Source organism: Temnothorax americanus, unplaced genomic scaffold, assembly GCF_048541705.1.
Source record: "Temnothorax americanus isolate GAGA-0224 unplaced genomic scaffold, ASM4854170v1 Scaffold2, whole genome shotgun sequence".
NCBI lineage: Eukaryota > Metazoa > Arthropoda > Insecta > Hymenoptera > Formicidae > Temnothorax > Temnothorax americanus.
This window is the reverse complement of record NW_027509338.1, coordinates 2,822,343-2,842,580: the sequence shown is the minus strand read 5'-3', so window position 1 is coordinate 2,842,580 and position 20,238 is coordinate 2,822,343. Positions and strand designations below refer to the sequence as shown.

General features: G+C 41.1%; 2 protein-coding genes across 3 annotated transcripts; both read right to left on the bottom strand.

Moving 5' to 3' along the window:
* Positions 1–136: 136 nt before the first annotated feature.
* Positions 137–3,777, bottom strand: LOC143896952 (endocuticle structural glycoprotein SgAbd-4-like). The gene is given in 3 exon segments (XM_077405146.1): positions 137–908; positions 3,603–3,711; positions 3,713–3,777. Coding segments are annotated over 3 exon segments (540 nt in total). The 5' UTR covers positions 3,763–3,777; the 3' UTR covers positions 137–527.
* Positions 3,778–16,824: 13,047 nt separating this feature from the next.
* Positions 16,825–18,998, bottom strand: Cpr21 (cuticular protein 21). Of its 2 annotated transcripts, XM_077405272.1 has the most exons (3): positions 18,356–18,998; positions 17,856–18,218; positions 16,825–17,546 (listed from the first exon to the last, which is right to left on the bottom strand). In XM_077405272.1, the coding sequence occupies exons 2-3, from the start codon at positions 17,865–17,867 to the stop codon at positions 17,157–17,159; spliced, it is 402 nt and encodes a 133-aa protein (XP_077261398.1). In that variant the 5' UTR covers positions 17,868–18,218; positions 18,356–18,998; the 3' UTR covers positions 16,825–17,156. The 2 variants fall into 2 exon arrangements, with proteins under 2 accessions (XP_077261398.1, XP_077261396.1); XM_077405270.1 differs by having other exon boundaries at positions 17,856–18,998.
* Positions 18,999–20,238: the final 1,240 nt, after the last annotated feature.

Sequence of the window (20,238 nt, the reverse complement as noted above, 5' to 3'; positions counted from 1 at the left end):
GTAACACACGCTACCATTAACCGCAAATTTGCCCCGCATCCTTCCTGATACGCCCGAAGGATCCGCAGCGGAATCTTGCACGCATTTTCGCGTGTCTCGCCGAAGGGATCGGGCCTATTAATAGAATAGCAAAGTCTCTCCTGGGATGCAACGTTTATTCTTAATGCACCGTGACACATATGTCTAACGATGAGTTAGTTACATAGTCATGGTACATATATATTTGCGCGTCTCTTCAAATATATATAATATATTAATACAATACAATATATAATAAAATACGCATGTGTGTGAGTGTGTATACAATGTCGCGTACAATAAATATTTACAACAATTTGAACCAGAGCAATCCGTGTTCGTTACGAGGGCGAGGACAACGACACGCGGCCGACGACAGCACTCGCGTTGTCCGGGTGTAACCGTGGGTTCATTATATTAAAATCGTCTTCCATTTTCATGGCGGAATAATTATACCCGTGGAGGTCGTGAGATCACATGCTGGACGGCGGCGCCGGGGGGTCGCTGTTTTACACCTGGTTCTCGTCATCCTTGGACGGATGCGCCGCGTTCCACTCGAGGGCCTTCAGTATCAGCGGCGGAATTTCGGGCGTGGTGGGCAGATGAGCGCCCACCGGCTGGAAGCCGTTCTTGTCGGCCACGTACGTCAAAGAGATCGCCTGGCCGTCGTCGCTCGCGTAGCTGAAGCCACCCTCCGCCTTCATCGCCTCGTCGTCGGTGCCGACACCCTCCAGGTGGCCCTCCTCCTCGGCCTTGATACCGTTACCGGTCTCATAATTCCACTTGTACGACCCGTCTGGATTGGGACCCTCCTGGCTCTGGCTGATAATCGGTATTGGCTCGTCGGCGGGCGCTGCCGCGGCGCAGACTGCCAATGCGATTAAGGCTACCTGGCGATAGAACAAAAAAAAGTATGCAACATTAATAGCACCGATAGCACGGGAGATAAATAATATATATATATATATATATATATATATATATATTCAATTCGGGATAAGAGAATTTAGACGTAATCGAGCTGATCGCAATGACGTATTTATTCTAAGTGGAAATTTTAGCTGAAGAGTTACGTTTACTGTTAAATTTTTTATATAGAGAAATGTTTTATATAAAGAAATATAGAGAATATTTAACAGTAAAGTCAAATATTAAATTAATTTAGAATAAATGCGGTCCAAGCTGGATCTTGGTAGCCTAATAATATTTTTTTATGTATTTGTCACGTATTCAAATATTAAAGTCTAATTAATGTAATTATCTTGGTGACGTAAGCATGGTATTACAGTACTCTTGAACAAAATTAATTGCTTTCGTAAAATCGTGAAGACTGATGAGAATAGTATTTATTTAATAGCCATCATTAAATCTCTCGTTAAAAAACGCTCGATTAATTTATCATGCCATGACAGATATACTGTCACGACTATCTTAATTAACCTATTTTTCTCTAAACCATGTCTCATCCATGTGTTGACTACATTTATAGTCAGCGTAACTTTCACATCTCCGATTAGGGGACACACTTTAACAGCTAAACACAAACAGTGAGTGGAAGATTTTAATAGTGATTGATTAAGATCGCTTGAACACGGCGTTATGTTACGAAATTTTGCGGTATCGGTCATCGCATCAAAATTGAGATTACAAATGGGCAAAAGATTCAATACGAGCAATGAAATGAAAGTAAAAGTAATATTCATTCTTGGGAATTAATAAGATACAGCAATTAATACCGTAGATCAATCTATTGGTCATAAATATCAGATGGGATCTCGATTAATGTGATGATTGCGCGTAAACACCCGCGGTGAATATAATTTAATACTGGCGCGCAACGATAGAGTATCGAAGTCGCGGTATATTCGATAACAACGCTGGATCGCAGCGCAGAGAATTATAAGTGACTTTAGTAAACCGCCACCGGTTAAGTTTCCAGGTGCATAAACATCGGATGAATATTAGCCTTCTCGTTAGCTTCCCTGTTTGAGGCTTACGTCGTTGCACAAGTGTTTATGCGGTGCGCGCTAATAGCTACCGCCACTTAGATATTCACGAAGACGCGATTTGCACAACGTGACGATTCACGGAGTAATTAAAGACAAAGTCCGCATTCCAATATAATTATTCACCGTCGAAATATTAGATATTAATATTGAACTATTCATTTTATCCAAATATTAAAGTTTTCGAATTTTTATATATATTGTGATCTTTTTGTTTATTATAATCCAATTTAATTTTAACATCGATATTCAAAATTGTTAGATCGGTCGTGTAGCGACGAAGAAAGCTCTGCGAATCAGTGGAAACGGGCGCCTCGCGTCGCAGTAGTGATATCGTTTTGAGTCAGACGTCGCGACGGAATCGCGGTAGTATCAGCGTAATTAGGTCAGACGCCGCGCACCTCGTATAAAATAAGCCTTACGGTGCTGACGATTCTTGTTACTATTGTATAATGCTACAATTTTTCGAGTAATTATCTGACACTGCTAATAAGACGACAATCGTTAATCGGGATGCAAAAAAGTTAATTTCTATAATAAGATTATTGAAATAGTATTCTGAAATTATTCAGTAAAACCGATTTACTTTAATACATAGATTATTTAGAAATTGTTGCACTGAACAAATTATACCGAATATACTGCTATCGAGAAATGAAATTATCAATTATCATATGTTTTAGGGAAATACTATAATGTTTAGTAATTCTTTGCTTTAGGTTTACTAAATATCGTTGAAACGCTGATAACACTATCGATAAAACATATAATATCTATTTTTACTATTTAAATATATACTAAATATCTTTGAAAAAGGGAACGAGAGGGAAAAGTAAATTAATCAATTTAATAATTTACATATTGCAATAAAGTCACGGAAAATCTAAGAAAAATGCATTGTTATAAATGTGGTAAAAAATTATAAAATAATTGTTTTGACTGCTTTGGTACACTTTTAGTGTTAAAATACTTGAAAGTAATTGAAAAGAACAAGACACCGCTATCTCGCATTTCTCTTTCCGTCTCTTACAAGATAAAACTTTCGCCAAAGAAAGATCGCCTCGGCTCCCGCCGGTTAAAACATCCCGTATCGTTCATTGTTAAGCATTTAGTACACGAGAACGTTTTGCACGCGTTACACGCGTAACATGGCAGATTTTGGGTGTATCCCGACGGTGTCGATCGATATCTTTACACCAACGATCCTCCGAGATACGCTACTTACCCTCCGATCCCGGCTCGCCCCGCGCGTTTCTACCCACCGACATCCGAGTTCCCGGAGCTCTCGGGTACGCTATATATACCGGATATAATCGAGAAGTGTCACTTATACAACAACGTAACTCACAGGATACTCCGGATACGCGCACCAGGGAATCCGACCGCCGGGGACCGGAAATGCACGTCAGATTCACACGACCCAACTACGATTACCGGCGCGTATTGTCTCGCGGGCGGAAGTGCCTTCTGGCACTCGCTCTGGCATATCCTTGCTCCCCAGTCCCAGCCCCCGCCCCCGCCCCCCTTCCTCCACCCCCCTCCCCCCCGAGATTTCTTTCCTCTTAATTAAACGCTTACCAATGACGTGTACATGCTGCGGCAGTAATCGCTGATGGGCAAGTGTTTATCAAGCCCCGCAGCGCTCGTCGTATATATACCCCTGGAGGCATCACCAACACCACCGACAGCCCGATGCACCGACGGCCACCGGCGTTACGGTAGTATGTAGGATGCACATGGGGACACACAGAGGGGCCGCATGCGGGGACAGACGGGGGGGTTTACACGGATCCACGATTTAACACGGCGTCGCTAACATGTGTCTGTACGCGTATATGTGTAAGTGTGCGTCGCCGCCGCCGGCGAGCTGTGAGAGACAACACACTCCACATCAGCGTCGAGGAGAGACCACCATCTTCCCTGAGATCACCATGTCACACTGCGCTAAATGTCATCGGGTCCCTCATTGGAGGATGCTTGCTCAATTGTCACAATTTTCTCTAACGACGATCCGCGCGGGGAATCCGCTTTTTCCTTTCCGTTGAGCAGTGTCGCCCGGAAGCACGGAAGCTGTGAGCTTGCGGTCAGCTCCGGGATATTCTCCCCGGGCGCGTTCAAGTACCAACATGCATTCTTTCTATCGTCTCGTTAATCGAATTTATTCGAACTTTTTAAGCATTATTGTCTAAAGAAGACGCGAAAGAGATACGCGTAACGCTGTTATGTAAGTAACGTCTCTCGGTTGCCTCTTTCAAGCCCCCGTGCGCTCCCGCTATTTTCTCTCTTATACGGCGAGTTAAAGGAAGTCGATACGATAAACAGAGATCTGGAAGATTTGGTGGATAAAAATATAACCTGTCCCTCTCTGTGTTGTAGTGGGCGTCTATCGCATTTTCAATCATTCGTGTATTCGAGTGCCGTTACCGTCAGATTAAAAGATCGAGAGCGAGCGCTCGAGAGAGACTGTTTCGCCGTGCCGCTGTCGCGCAGATTTATGTTGTGGATTTTTGTAAAAAGCTGTACTCTTCATTTGAACAATGCATGCGCGTGACACATATGAGAACAGCTTAAACTCGTATCTTCCATCGGATTTATTAGACGGGCACCGCCCATCGCTTCGGCATTTTCCTAGCAATATACAGACACGGATAAAATTCAAATTCTTTTTTCATTATTTTCCACTCTTTATATATATTTCCCTAGTTTTATTGTTTCGTCACCCACGCAGGTATTGCGTAACGTTAATCGTCGCCACTAATGCGCGTTTCGCATTTCTAATCAGCAAATCACGTGATTAAACAATCGGCTGGTCAAATGGCTATTTACCTCAATTTTTTTCTAATTGCAAAACCGAAATTACTCACGATCTGGCGCGACGAAATCAAACGGGGAATCCTGCGGCCGCCCCCCCCCCCGGCCTTGTGAATTGACTGACAAACGCACGACACGCGCGGTCGAATTGTCCCCGCTCTCTAATCAATCGGAAACGGCCTGACAATCTCTCATTATCGACGGATAATTATGTGAAGCGGCCGCGCTATATCGCATTTAGCCTCGTCATGGCTGAACTTTCCGTAACTGTGAGAATAACGAGCTCCGCGTTGAGCGTTTAATCGCGGCGACTACATAATCGAGAAGTTTCGTGAAACAAAAAAAAATGAAAGAAAAGACCTGGGCGGCTAACAGGTCCTTGGCGGTAATGGAATTGCGAGAGAAACAACCGTACGCCGAACTTTCTCGCTCGAAATGGGTTACGCACGATTTCTGGGAACGTCGTTCCCTCGCACGCGCGACAGCGTATACGTTCTGCAAAGCAAACACAGGGGTCTTTTTCTGTTTTGAATACGCGGAGTCGCGTAATAATATTGGAATTTTTTTTCTCTCACGATATTATTACGTAAGAGAATTAAGTATTATTAATGCGCGACAGTGCACGATGGTGCCACGGCTGATATAAAGCGATGCATGTGCCGGAAGCTGCGGGATTATGCATATGCACCTAACATGCGTATCTAATTAATAATCAATGCTATACCATTGGGATGTTTGAGATTGTCAGTAAATATCGTCGATCAGATATGTTAATGTCTCCGCACGGGATAGAAGGGGTTATATTTGTCTGGGAAATTCCGCGCCGCGTTCGCTAGAAGTATATGCAGTTGCGATTAACACGGTTGCCCGCCCAGAGCGAGTTCTTTTGTATACATCTCATCGTGTGCGCCACAGTAGAATTTTCATTATGACAAACATGTAATGATTAAATATTGTGTAATATAAATTAAATAAAACACACGAGTACTGTGTTAAATAACGAATTTTAACTTTAATACTCAGCTATTTGTGCGTCATTTTTAATGTTATATTATAGACTTTACGTTAGATTTTATATTGGATGGCGTTTATTTTCTTACAAAAGTTTTAAAAAATTAAAAAAAAAAAATCGCGCCGATTATTAATGATCACACCAGAATGTCACTGAAAAGTCAAATCATCATGGCAAACAACGTATTAAGATACAAAAAAAAAGCAACACGAGATATTAATTAAAATATATAAGGCTCTCGCGTGATATTAAATATTGTAGAGTCGACTTTTGAGAATGCGATGAAAATGTAAATTGTCGAGATATTCGAATAGACTCACGATATCGTCGAGATTAATTAGTAAGTTAATTAGTAGTAATTTAGCGACGTCTCTCACAGTCCCTCCTTCTCTCCTCTTTGGGAAAACTTTAGGGGGGGGGGAGAAAGGGTCGTACATTTTCCTGCGTGCGATTATTGATCGTGGACATTGCCGGCGAGGTATACCGATGTAACATTAGACGGGATCCGACGGGGGAACAGTGAATTATGTCTCGATAGGCATTAGTTTTCTTCTTTTACGGGAAATGTAAGGGGCACGTAGCAGGACGATAAATTCTCGTGTGTCTCTAGGAATGCCAGCTGCTCGCCGCCGCGCCGTGTATACCCGCGTGATTCACAAAGTCACGTCATCGATATATCCGAACAATTTTCTCGCGGGAGCGCGTTTGCATTTTGCGCTCGCGAGTCGCCTTGGAAAAGCGTGAAAAACCCTGAGAGTTGGTTTAAAATAATCCGTTGATCGGAACTAGGAAGGGAACTAGGAAGGCGAGCGTCTTCTCTTGAATGTCGAGGACACGCTCGACGTGATAAATGCTAAAATGCAACTCGCGGTTGCTCATTGAATATTTTAGCGCGCCGCGGATTATAACGAAACGTCGGCTCGGCGTAAGTACACAATTTACAGCGCGATAATTTTGCGGTGTAAGATAACATTTACACAATCTTATATAAAAAACAAGTTTTATTTAATGTATTTTTTTTATTCGTGGTTTAATTTATATTTTAAAATAAAAACCACAAAATTTGTTTTTTTTTCATTTTAATAAAACATGATTTTTAAAAAATAACAACTACTATGCTTTCTATTATACATAACGTTATATGTACAACAAAATTCTAGAAAAACATCACTAAAGATAATAAAGTACTTCGCGTAACAATCGTTTTAATCGACAAAAATATAGTTTTAAAAAACCTTTTTCAAAATTTTCTCTAAAATTTGTTTAATAAAAAGACCCGTCAATTTTTTCAACTTTCAATAAATCACCGTCGCGCGGTTCAAAATATACATTAGTTATTGAATTTGCGAGTCCTTCTGCAGAGCATGGGTTTCGGACACGGAACGTTAATTGACGCGCAAAGGGAACTGATGGCTGAACGATCGGTATCTCGGCCGGTCGCGGAACGGTCGTCCGATGAATATTAGGGGAAAGTTAGCGCGATACGTTTGGGCTTTTAATTAGCCGTATTACGTAACGCGGCTGCGTCGCGTAGGTAGGCACAAAGTGCGAATAAATATCAGTCGTGAAAGCGACTAACGACCTGCGTGCTTATCTCGCGATTTAGGAGCGCATTCCCAGAGGGGGTTCATCCCGAGGAGATCGGCCGCCGTGCGATCGTTAATGTAACCGAAGTACCCGCGAATCATTAATTTCCCTCGTCACCCAATAACATTTTCGCGGTTTTATCTGATCGTTTGTTAACGTGGCGCGTGAAGTCTCTCGAAACGGTGGTCACTTTGTAAAAAACGAGAAGATGTTTCGCACGGAGACGTTTAATCGCGCGTTCTTTTCGGCGGACTCGAATCCATTATAAAAACAGCGATCACGTGTAAAAATTCGTAACCACGTGCGCCTAATGTACTGTACGTCAACGTAACGATGATTTACTTAGACGATAATTAAGCTATCAACTTTTATATTCCGCGAAATGTACTTGCTATTTAAACTCGCATCTTTATTGGCCGTTTTGCATTTCCATACCAGCGAGTCTTATAAGACGTCTCGTTACTCATTGCACACACGTACAACGAGATAACTCAAGGGGGAAAAAGAGGGTGCGAAGAGAGCTTAAGGGTCACAATCGATAAAACCTGCTGCAACTGTGCAGCTCCGGGCGACGCGTCGTCTTTCGCTGACCAACATTGCGGACGATGCACCGCGATACCTCCCTCATTTTTTATTCACTCGACAGATCGGACACCGTCCCGATACGGGCGTACCCGCTGCCGCCCACTTCTCTCTCTACCCTGCTTTCTATCTCGTCGGTATTTGCAGTTATACGATCGCCGTGTCCTCCCCGTCGCATATCGACTAGGTATCGCGATGACGAGAAAGTTTGCGGACTGTGTAACAGCGTATCGACGTAATAATCGTGCCCCTGATTTTTACACATCTCCGCGCGAAATCTGAATTCGAGGTTTAATTAATGAGGCACAAATACAGGTTTGATTGTCACTCGAGGTTTTCCATGCACACGGACAAATCAATTACGAGAAATCTCTATTTTACTTGAAACTTTAATAATGGAGAATTAATAAGTCGGACATCCTAATAAGTCATCTCGTTTCGACTGCAGAAAGATATAATAGAAGAAAGAAAGAAACTTTTATAATGAAAAAGAATGACTAGAAAAAATTATTTATATTTTTCTGAATTTATTTACATTTTATTGATATTACTTAACACAGCATAAACACCAGATAATTTCTGCTTGGCGGCAAACGTAATCGCGTATTGATGACAAAAACTACACAATCAAAATGATTGCTATAACGACGATGATTGTACTCTTGCCTAATATTTTAATTGGTGATTAAGAGAAGTCCGAGTCGCGCACGTGTCGTCTCGTTACCGCGTACATACAACAACTTTTTTCTCCTCGTTTTCGGTCGATAGTCTCCGACCGAAAAATCGCCTGAGGATGTACCAAATTAAGCGTTGAACATTTTTTTCAATATTTTACGAAGTACACTTTAGCCGAGCGTAATTTGCATCATCATAACCAAATGTAATTTTTTAAACTGATGTATTTAATTATAATTGATTGGCAGCTACTTTACGACGTTATTTATGAACTAAAAGAGAACAACGTTCGATTTCTTTAATTAAGATCTTTTTATGATTTTTCTAAATATTTTACTGTAATATCATTACGGCATATAACTCCTGTAGACTTTTTATGAAAATTTAAAATATTTTGTTTTGTAAAATATATAAGAAATAAAATAAGTAATAAATTTAAATAAATGCTCAGTTATATGATAATTTTATGAAAACTTTGTTTTCAAGTGCAGAGACACACTTTCCATAAAAATTTTCTAAATTCTCTATTGGTGTATCACAATTCTTTTATTTAAGTAACCTGAAAATGTGTTAAGTAACGTTATATGCTTTCGTACTCGTGTCAATCATCCAGCACGCAATAATACACTCCGTATGCTAAACTTGCGCAAGGGTTTCGCTAAATGATGCCTGAAATATCAAAATCTCGGCTTTATGTGTGTACATCCGAAAGGTTATATGTGCACGCGCATAAGCGTATAATATACTTTAGCTTTAGCATACGACGATGGTCACTGATGCAATCGCCAATCGTCCGAGCATTATCTTGTCTCCCGATGAGAACACAGGCACACAGGAACGTATAGAATGATCAAATATAATTGCGTCACTATCGACTGTTTTACGCGCTTATACTCTGCGCGCGCGTGCGCATATGTGTGTACGTGCGGCACGCAATCCGTGCGAGAATAACACTCGCGTTTTTCACGATCTTTTTGACCAATATAATTAAATCGGCATTAGCCGTTTTTCTTTTCCCAGCCAATCGGGAAGCAAATCCTCATCGCACGCAACCTGCGTTCGCGTAATCGGGATTGACAAAGCGATCTGTACAAGAATACAGGTTTCACAAAGTTCCAGCTGTGTGAATCTGCAATGCTATAGTTTCAAACGTTTCCTTTTTTTTTATCTTTATCGCGAAATGAAATATTTTGAAGAAATAACGTGCAATGACATATTGAAAAGTCACAAAGATTATTTTACGTTTAATTTGCTTCGCGACCGCAGGTTTGTGACTTTGCTTTATTAATCGGGCATTCGCCCTGTCGATTTCCGGCGTCGCGTTTTTCGCACGAACGAGCCCGACGGCTCGACGGGCTCACGAAATGAACAACGGCGGCACGAAGTTATTGATCATTAGTCGAAATGTCAACGATAAACGCAGGCACTTCAGCGCCAGGAACTTGGTTTCTTCTGCATCGACGTAGGCGGATAATTCGTATATTGCTGCTAAGCGAATGTCCCCCGTATGGCCCAAAGAGAAAAGTTTGAAGGCTGTTCTGGAAATCCCGGTTACAATTCTAACGATATTAACAATTTAGATATTAATTTCTTTGTTTTGGAGATTTAACAATTTCGATATTATTTAAAATCTAAATATTATTCTAAATAATAATTTATTACAATATTTAAATATTCTTAATAACTATATATAAATAATTGTAATATCTAGAAATTATTTTAAAGATTATTTATAAAATGTGTCAATATTGCGTGGTCAACATCGATCGCGGCTGAGCAAGGGTTGGATAGCTGCGTTTATTCGCAGTAAATGTGCGATACGAGGGTGGACGACAGGGGGAGGTTCCGTTTTATCTATTCGAAACCGATCGGTTACGCGCGACACTTCTCGTTGCATATACGTTTGCCTTGTCCATTCACGCTGCAGTCGTTCGACTCCATACGGTCGCATACCGCGCGCTCGCTCGCCCTCCCCTCGCTCTCCATTCTGCCAATTTCTGTCTTTCTCCCTTTCCCGCAGTCATCTTTCGCAGCTTCCATTCAAGCCGGCGCATTCCTCGAGAGATGCGGACGGAGGAGAGCTGGTAGGCGCATCCGCGTGCAACCTTTCCTTTTCGACGCGCGGCCTTAAGGAACAGCCGGCGTGAAGACGTGCCTCTATATTGCGACAACCATCCCAGCATCGTACGTATAAGGCCGCGGCTTAGCAACGCACGTCTCCGCCAGATGATATTTCGACTCGTGCCGAGTCTCTCGTGCGGGATGCATCGCCGCGCATCACCTCACGTTCGAGCGGATCCTTCACCCTTCGTCCACCGACCGTGTTATCTGGGTCCGTTGACTCAGACCTGCAGCCTCGTTTGTTTCTCTCTCTCTCTCTCTCTCTCTCTCTCTCTCTCTCTCTCTCTCTCTGCTCGTTCTCTATGTAATACATATATCGCAATACGGGATCCTGTAAGTCAGTGATATTTTAGATGCTGAACAAACGTTCGTTGCATATATGTATAGTATCGGGAGATTTGCCAGATCGCTTTCTCAATTGATCTTTTAATCGATTGCATCGACTCCTTGAAAGGTTCAAAGATGCTTGTTGACTCATCATAAACAGAGAATTATGTCTTGTAGTAACACAATACGGCCTTATATAAATTTATAATAATTTTCTAATTTTTTATGTTAATAAATATTTAACATAAAAGAACGATCCATTATACGATATCATTTATCATCTTTTGATATTTAATAGAAATCTTCAGAAGTTTAATTAATAATTAATTTTTTCTCCTCTTGATTTTTGATATATTATAGAAAGACATTTTATTATTTAGAATAACGACGAAAGAAATACGTATCGTATCGTTATGCATGACGTCGATCTTATTATTTTACTTCATTGACGAGTCTTTCTTGCAGTTTAATTAACTTGGAATTTAATTAGCCTTTGGAAACGAAATCGATGAATTGACCATCAACGGCATTTAAAGTATTTTTATATTCTTGAATTTTTATTTTAAATACGTCGAAACTATTGACAATATTTATTCGTTTGATATACATACACATTCGCGAAATAAAATATGTCAGTTATTAACGTTTACGTATCATTGTTATTTATAGTTTTTATTGCAATTCATATATCTTTTTCGTACCGTTTTCCGATTTACTGAATTAAGTCTAGATTTGTAAAATATCGCCAGCGGCTGATAAACCTAGCTAAACGTGTGAAATACACGTTTATATTGACTACGCCACACACACACACACACACACACATATACTCTATAGTTACTACATCGTCATGAATGATTAATGAATTTTCCTACAACATGGTATTTCTACCTCAATCCAAGATGAACCGATCCTCGAAGATCTTGGCCGTTTTCTTTTTTTTCTCGCGTGCAAACTAATGGCTGCGTTCGTTTAACAGCTGCATTTTTAAGCTGCAGTTAAAAAGTGCTATTCCGATTATTCATCCATAACATATTGAACCGCGCCAGCGACGGATGCCTCAAATAATTGCTAGCTTGTTAATGGTAATATAGGCGCCAATTATTCTATTACATCGAAATTGCAACTGCGATTTGCACAACGCTTTTAACCTTCCTTACCGAGAAACCTGAGAAAACGTTCGCGTTTCTCGACAACAGGATGTTCTTCGTCGCTCCTCGGAATATCCGTAGGATTTCTTCACCGGTGCACAAGCATGTCCGGGATAGGATTTGCGTCGAGTACGTCGCCGAAGAAGAACAACGCTGTTTCGCGGATATCGAGCCGATCGGGGAATTTTTAATACCGCGCAAGAGAACGTGGGGGAAGAGTTATTAGGCTATACACTCCCGCGTTAATCGGAAGTCGGTCGCGCGCCGTCCCGCCTCTCACGTACGAATTGTCAAAGAGTCAAAGTAATTTTCGCGCCGTCTCCAGGAGAAGCAGCGCGTTTCACGCGGGATGAAAGTAAATTTCAATTCGGCGCGCGCGTTACGTCTTCTCGCCTGCGGCCATCAGGCGCTCTCTTAGAGCGTTCGTGGTGGATACTTATATGTCAAGGTCGCTCTCCACAGATATACACACGCACGTCTTACAGTAGCTTACACTCCCGTCGCCGCTGTCTTACATTTCGTTCGGATTAAGTTCGCACGCTCATTATATCGAGGGGATTGCTTTTTTGCGGAATATACTCGCGGAGTGTGCGTGCTGACGCAATTCTTATCAATCGACCCCGAATTCAGGCTCTGCCATTAAAGTTGAGATCGGCGAATGCGAATTACTCGGGCTCTGGCATGATCATCATTCTTTCGCGATTGAAAATTCTTTTTTTTTAACAAAAATTTGCAGTTTCTTGTTGATTTTCATGACTGGATAATTCATGATCCACGGAGTCGTACAATCTATGATCTATGATCTATGACATATTATGTTGCAAGAGGCGCGCGTCGAGAATCGTCTCGCCTAATCGCGCCGAGGCAAAGCTCGACGGCTGAAAAAACTCTAACGCTCGTAGTTCTTTACGAGACGCATTAAGACATACATCGTCGCGTCTATATACCGCTTTCAGCGAAACGCATAAAAGGCCGCGGAACGGAAAATTTATCAGCGGCATAAAACCACGTCAAAATGCCACCGCGATCGGTTGAAGGTTTAACCGCGCCGAACTTCTCCCAATTACAGCTGTAAATTAAAAGAAGTTATTTGAAGAAAGACCTTTTACCTGTATATTGTAACATATAAATTGCAGAGACTATACGTCGGATCGTAAAATCGAGAATACTAAAGATAATTGTCTTAAGCGTTTTCGCGACTCGGTGATTAGACACTCGTTGTGAATAGTCGCACGGCATCTTATGTTATTCCGTTGAGATTATTTATCGGTTCGTAAGCGCGCGAACGTGACTACGCGATTGCACGGGCTGATACGGGAATCAATCGGATCGTCGAAAAATCTATAACTGGTATCTAAGAAGTTCGCGCGGGCCGGCATCGTGACGAGGAAAACTTTCTCCTCTGCGAAGGCGCGATGCAACGAAATGACGTGCATACCTGGGAGGAACCGATGAGTAATCGGACGACCTGGTTTTTTGGTCTAGTTACAGTTACATAACTACGCCGTCTAACTCAGCGAAGTCTTTAACGCGAATATCGAAATTCTCTCGGGCGTTTATTAAGTTCAACAGACATAAAGAAGTATAACTAACTGAATACAATAAACAATAAACTAACTTTTCGGAGATTATAAAATAATTTCTTATGTAACTGTTGAGAAAAATAATGAATAACAAAATATTACAGAAAACTTAATCTTTTTATCATCCGTAACAGAAAAGAAAAACATTCTACTGGGAAAAAAGTTTCTACGTCGTTTGTGCAATATGTTCTCAGAATCTCGGAGCTGCTTTAATTTATTTGTAGAAAATAAACTCGAAAATACCGCTGGGACCTTTGAAACCGTTCCGTCCGTGCAACGATTCGATCTCCAGGTCGCGCCAGTTGCAATGAAAGAAGAGGAGAGTACAGTGCAAGGAGAAAGATCGGGATCAGATCAGATCTTTCGAGCGTGCAACCAGCTATTATATCCACCGCCCGCGGAGACGGACCTCAGATCCGTGTAGAGATATTTCGCGCGAGGCGGTTTCGCGTATTTAATTGACGGTGCTCGATGTCTGTCGACTAAGAGACGAACCTTACAAAAATACGCGATATACGATGTTGAGAGTATAATGAGATTTCCACACGAGCGACGATTGTTATAGAGACGATTGTCATCTTGTTCTATTGCTTATTGTCATGTTTTATATAAAAGGAAAAAAGATTAAGTCTAGGCCAGTATATTCATATATTCAGATCTTATATTTAAGACCGTCTTGAGCACAATCTTAAGATGATAAGTCAATTCCAAATTTGCAAGAAACGTTTAAGATTTAATTTTTCCGGATTTTATTATTTCAGACTGACTATTTTATTCATAGCGAAATATCTTATTTGTTTCCGCGAAGCAATTACCTCGTGTCGGGGACCACTCACACAACAGTTAATCGCGATGCATTTTTCACAAACAGTCACACTTTCCGACGCGTCGGTCGTGCCAGAGCGTATCTAGAACTGTCAATCGCAGTAATTCGGCGGCGGCGGAACACGCGCGAGATCTACGATGATCGAGCCCGGCGATTAGATATTTCGATGTGCATCCAATCGTTGCATCCGCTGATTGCGAGACTCGTATGCAGATTCCGGTGGCGGATACTACCGAGATACGGAGGGTTGTAGAGATGTAGGAAACTTCGATTGGACGGTATACACAAGGTAAGGGATATGAGGCAAGAATTAATAGGAATTTAACGAGATTCAAAACGACGAATAATTTATTGTAATGATGCTCTAGCCGACTGATAAATATTTATTGGCGCATCGTAATTTTCAGTTCTATTTTTATATAAAACATAATGTTTAAGCTACGATCGTGGGCGTCCTCGATTAATTTAGAAATCAATAATTAACGAACGGAATGATAAATAAATGCAAATTTGTCGTGAGAAAAAAAAATCGGAAGTAGAGAAAACTGATTGGAGGAAATATCATCTTTTTTCCGTTCGGCGTAGATTTCTTGAAACACGCTCTCGAGATAGAGTGATTTACGGGAGGAAGGATGCCACTCCGAGATTGAAGAGGCTCGTCTTGCCGCGGAAAATATTTTCAATTTAACGTACGAGAGACAGAGTAGACGCGCGAGGGCGTTTCCCCGCCGCGCTGCGCAATTTCGTCCCATTATCCACGGTATTCCTTGGAAGCGCATCAGCGACGAACCAGTGATTTAATCGTTCCGCGACCACATATATATATACACGTTGAATATGGAAAATACCTTAGGAATAAATTAATTTCAAGGATCGCCTCCTCCCGAGCACAGCTCGTAATCGAGCGACGCTCGTTCGGTTGGCACACGTCGTCCGTATTTTACATCTCTATTAATGCATACATGCGTAGAAGGATTCGCGCGTGAAGGATCCGATCGACGGGCCGATACGCAGTTTTGTCCGACACATGTATTAGCGTTCGTTTCAATCCACATAGGCGTTTCTTCTTTTTCGGTGCCGCGCCGGACGCGTCGCGTCGCGTCGCGCGCATCGTCCAGGAACAGCCGGAGCGTCCTGAACGTCGGACGCTCGGCTAATGCGATCTCGTAATTCTCGTTTTTATACCCGCGGCACGTCCCGCCGTAAGACGCGAGCATTTATCTTATTTAAATCGCGCGCTTTTGTGTATCCGCGAGGATACGTGCTACGCGAGGATCGTGTCGCTCGTTTTGGATTAGCGCGGCGCGCGCCACTCCGCTCCGCGTCCCCGGGAGATTGCTCGCCCAGCGCTATTTCTCAGCCGGAATTGCGAAAATCCACCTTCGGGGATATATTCCTGGACAAAAGTATTGCAACTCACGTGGCGATTCTACGAGAATGCGGCGCGTAAATTTTGACACGAGATTTTTTTTGTCGCGATTCTCTTCGCAGAATTCAATCAATTCCTTTGAAAAGGCATAAGAGATATGTATCGTATTATAAAGATATGAGAAATATGTAATTATATAATTATACATCTGGAGATTTACGAAATTTCGCGAAGTATATTCGATCGCCAATCGTGCCAATACGTTTCTCACTATTTCGTCACATTCGATCATTATTGCGTCATCTACTCGGCTCATCATTAAATGTTGCCTAGTGTTTATTCGTATAGGTGCGAACTAGCTAGCCCCGACCAGCTAGCTAATTTGCGATCACCGACGTATTCAAATCACGAGCGATCTGATACGTTAATGAGCGGAATAGTCGTGATGTGTTTAACGCTCGGCAGTCAGATAAATTTCAGTCGAGGAACGAAAGCGTGAGTCAACGTTCAAGCACGTTTATTTTGTCGATAGAGGCAGCGTTTAATATAAACGTTTAATATAAACGTTGCTGTTACGGTGGCTTTGTATACACAATTACACAGTATATGCGCGCTATACGTGGTTCCTTAATTAATGCAGCAAGTGCTAATTGACTGCGCTAATTCGGCTCCGGGACAACGCTCTCGCCGAAGGAAATTTGCTAAATTATTTGAATGCGCTAGAATTGGAGCGAGAAATATAAAGTCCAAAAATCGTAATTTCAACACGTTTAATTTCCAACATTATAGATTTAACAGTTTCAACTTCCTGTAATTATATTGGATTAAGTACTTAATTCAGTATTATTTGAGTATGAGACAGATGAGACTATAACATCATCCTAAATTGGCAATTTGTTTCTTCTTCGTTTCAGATTTCACAAACTCTTCGCCAAAACAAATATTTTATACTTCACGTCCTATGTTGTATTTTTATGTCAACGACGGTAGGAGATGTAATTTCGTACGCGAGCTGTTTGCACGATCATAGAATCGCAGGATCGCTGAGATTTCAGTCTGAACAATGTGTGTACGTTACTGTAACGTTTCTACAAGTTGTCCTCCTCGGGATGTTGAGCGATGTACTCCAAGGCTCTCAGGATGGCGTCGGGCACCGGTGGCGCGACCGGTAAATGCTCACCATTAGGATGAAAACCGCTTTCATCGGCAGTGTAGCTCAGGGCGACGGGGTTGCCATCGTTATCGGAATAGCTGAAGGATCCCTGAACGCGAATAGCGTCCTCGTCTTTGGAGATCTGAGCGAGCTGGCCCTGCTCCTGCACCTGGATGCCATTTCCGGTCTGATAGCCGTAGCTGTATGAACCGTCCGGATTCGGTCCGTCCAGGTGCGAAGCCACGATGGGAATGGGAGTGTTTTGCGAAAAATTCGGTGGTGCGGCGAATGTAGCCACTGCGAGCACGCAGAAAAGTGCGACGGTCTGATGGAAGAAATTTGTTTATAATTAACTCAGAAGAAAAATGTTTCTCAAAAGTATGGACTTTTGTTACATGGATTATGTAATATTTTCTAACCAATATATATCTGAATTTAAGTCTTATTATATACATCCGCGTTATTACAGGCATTTATAATTTTTTAATAGCAGCTAATTTAGAACGGATTTGTCTGACTATATCGAACACTATTTGTAATATCTTTTTAATAAAAAATCGTACGATAAAAGATGTAAGAAAATGCTCAGCAGCGTGAGTTGGTGATTTTTTATTTTAATCTTGTTAAGACTTACCAAAGCGTTCATGATGCCGATGGCGACTGTGTGTCCAGTTGTAAAACCGAAATTCAGGAGACGCCTTTTATATAGTATTGCCGAAACCTTGCTAAATACGAGTATCTCCCTCTTATTGATAGATTTCTGGCTAGCACGTTGACATATACGTACGTTGCGACATTTTCGACGAAATTGATAGTGGGGCGCGAGGCAAGATGACCGCAAAATTGGCAGTATAATGCCCCCTGAATGATATTCGTGACACTCGTGTTTATCGAAGCGTCTGTCGAATTTTATGAGAAAGTCGAATGTAACACGTTTGGAAATATCGGAGATATCACATTCCAAAATTCTTTCTCCTCCAATTTTCGAACTGTCCCTCTATTTAGAATATTTAGATGAACGATTACGTGAGAGATTTTTTATGTGTTATAATAATTGATAATAAATATATGGTTGATATAAATTCTTAATATTTTACTTTATGTTTGCGAAAGCAAATTCGTTTGTATCCTTACCGAGTCTGCCTTCGGGGATCACAAAGTAAGCACGTGTGGCATGCGCTTATACCTAAGGCTGTCAAAACCCGAGATCAGTTTAGTCAAAATAGCTGCGTGTTTGTAGACAAGCTAAATAGCCTATTTTCGAAAACTAATTAGAAGATTATTTTAAAAAAGCGAGATAAATTGCCAGTTCAGAAAATCCACAACGAAGTTCAAGATCCGACACTCGTGCGCGTTTGAAGAGGCTAACTTCGTCGCGTGAACATCACTCTGTAAAATATTGAAGATGACAAGGTAAATCTTGTGAGGCAAACACGCCTCTGCCACAAAGGATTATCCCTTTGCGTGGGGGCCGGGAGAAAGATAAAATTTCCCTTCGCTAAGTCGATCATAAATTTTTCTCGTATAGCGGAGAAGCGCGCGGCACCACCTAATACGATGTCAGTTTTCGCCCGCATTCCATTGACCCGGTGAACTCCTTGTGTGAATTTTCGTTACTTCGCGCAACGTTCGTAGTTCGTAAATTCAGCCAACGTGTAACAAATCCGTGGATCCTTGACGGGCGCAACGTAAGCCGAATACGCAACTTCATTTATCATTTATCATGACCGTGCGACAGGTTGATTGCGCTCCTGCTTCTTGGCTATTTTCCCGGATAAATGAAGATTGTATGTAGTATTTTAACTTCTAAATCATTTTTAAAGAATAATAAAAAGGTGTTTAAAAGATGTTGTCACTCCACAAGATGAAATTTCACTTTATTTCAATAATGTATATGACGAAAAAAAAAGATTTAATTTTCTTTTTTATCGTATATATTTTGTTTTGTACTTTTTTTTTACTTAAATAAAAATTCTCATATTCATGCATTTTGTTTGAAAAATGAGATATTTTTGTTTTACAAAAAACGCTTTGTAACACCTAGTTTGATATATAATTTAAACATATTGAATACTTTTTTTTTATTTTAGCAGAGAGAATAAACCGTTCTATCTCTATTCTTGTATATCCTTGAAGTTTAATTTATGAGAATTTCAAGGTTTTTAATTGCTTACGATAAAATATTATATACATACATCAAGGGATTATTTCCAGTTACAGAAAAAAATGTACGTTATCAGGTTTGCTTCATCAATATTGAGTCTCTTCCTTTTCGAAAACTACAAATCTTTAATATTTATCTACCATTGTTGCGCGTTGTTGATTTCTCGGAGAGAAAAAGAGGTCATAAGTCGAAGGACTCGTGTCGGCACGCAAATATCCTTTCGGACAGTAGCATCTGGATCCTTTCTCCCGAGGTACAAGTAGATACACGTGAAAACGAAAGTCTTTGATGAAACCGAGTCGCACGTTACGCGCGGGCGAAATGACCGGGAGACACGAATTCGGTAATGGAGGTCAATGCCTGCTTCTCTCTCTCTCTCTCTCTCTCTCTCTCTCTCTCTCTCTCTCTCTCTCTCTTTTTCTCTTTCTCTCTCTCTCTCTCTCTCTCTCTCTTTTTCTCTTTCTCTCTCTCGATGATGCATCCCGGGATGTAATTACCTCTCATGTTAGTGCATCCATCGTTGCTCGTAAAGAAACGCTAAATTCGTCCAATTACAAAAAGCATGTTGTACATTTTATTTTATGCTTTATTTTATATTTAAATTTAAATAAAAATTCCGATTGTATCTCAGCTGGCAGTAAGAATATATATTTGCTAAACAACGCAATATTTTGTGTCGAATACTCGAGGGACTTTACCTTTAAACTTAAATAGACACCATAATTTTTCGCAACGTTTAATGTCCCAACATTAAGTTGTCTTACTACATTTTGATCGTCAAATTTTTGCCGAAATAGAATTTATTTAAAATTAGCAGAGAGAATAAACCGAGAATTCTATCTATTCTTGTATC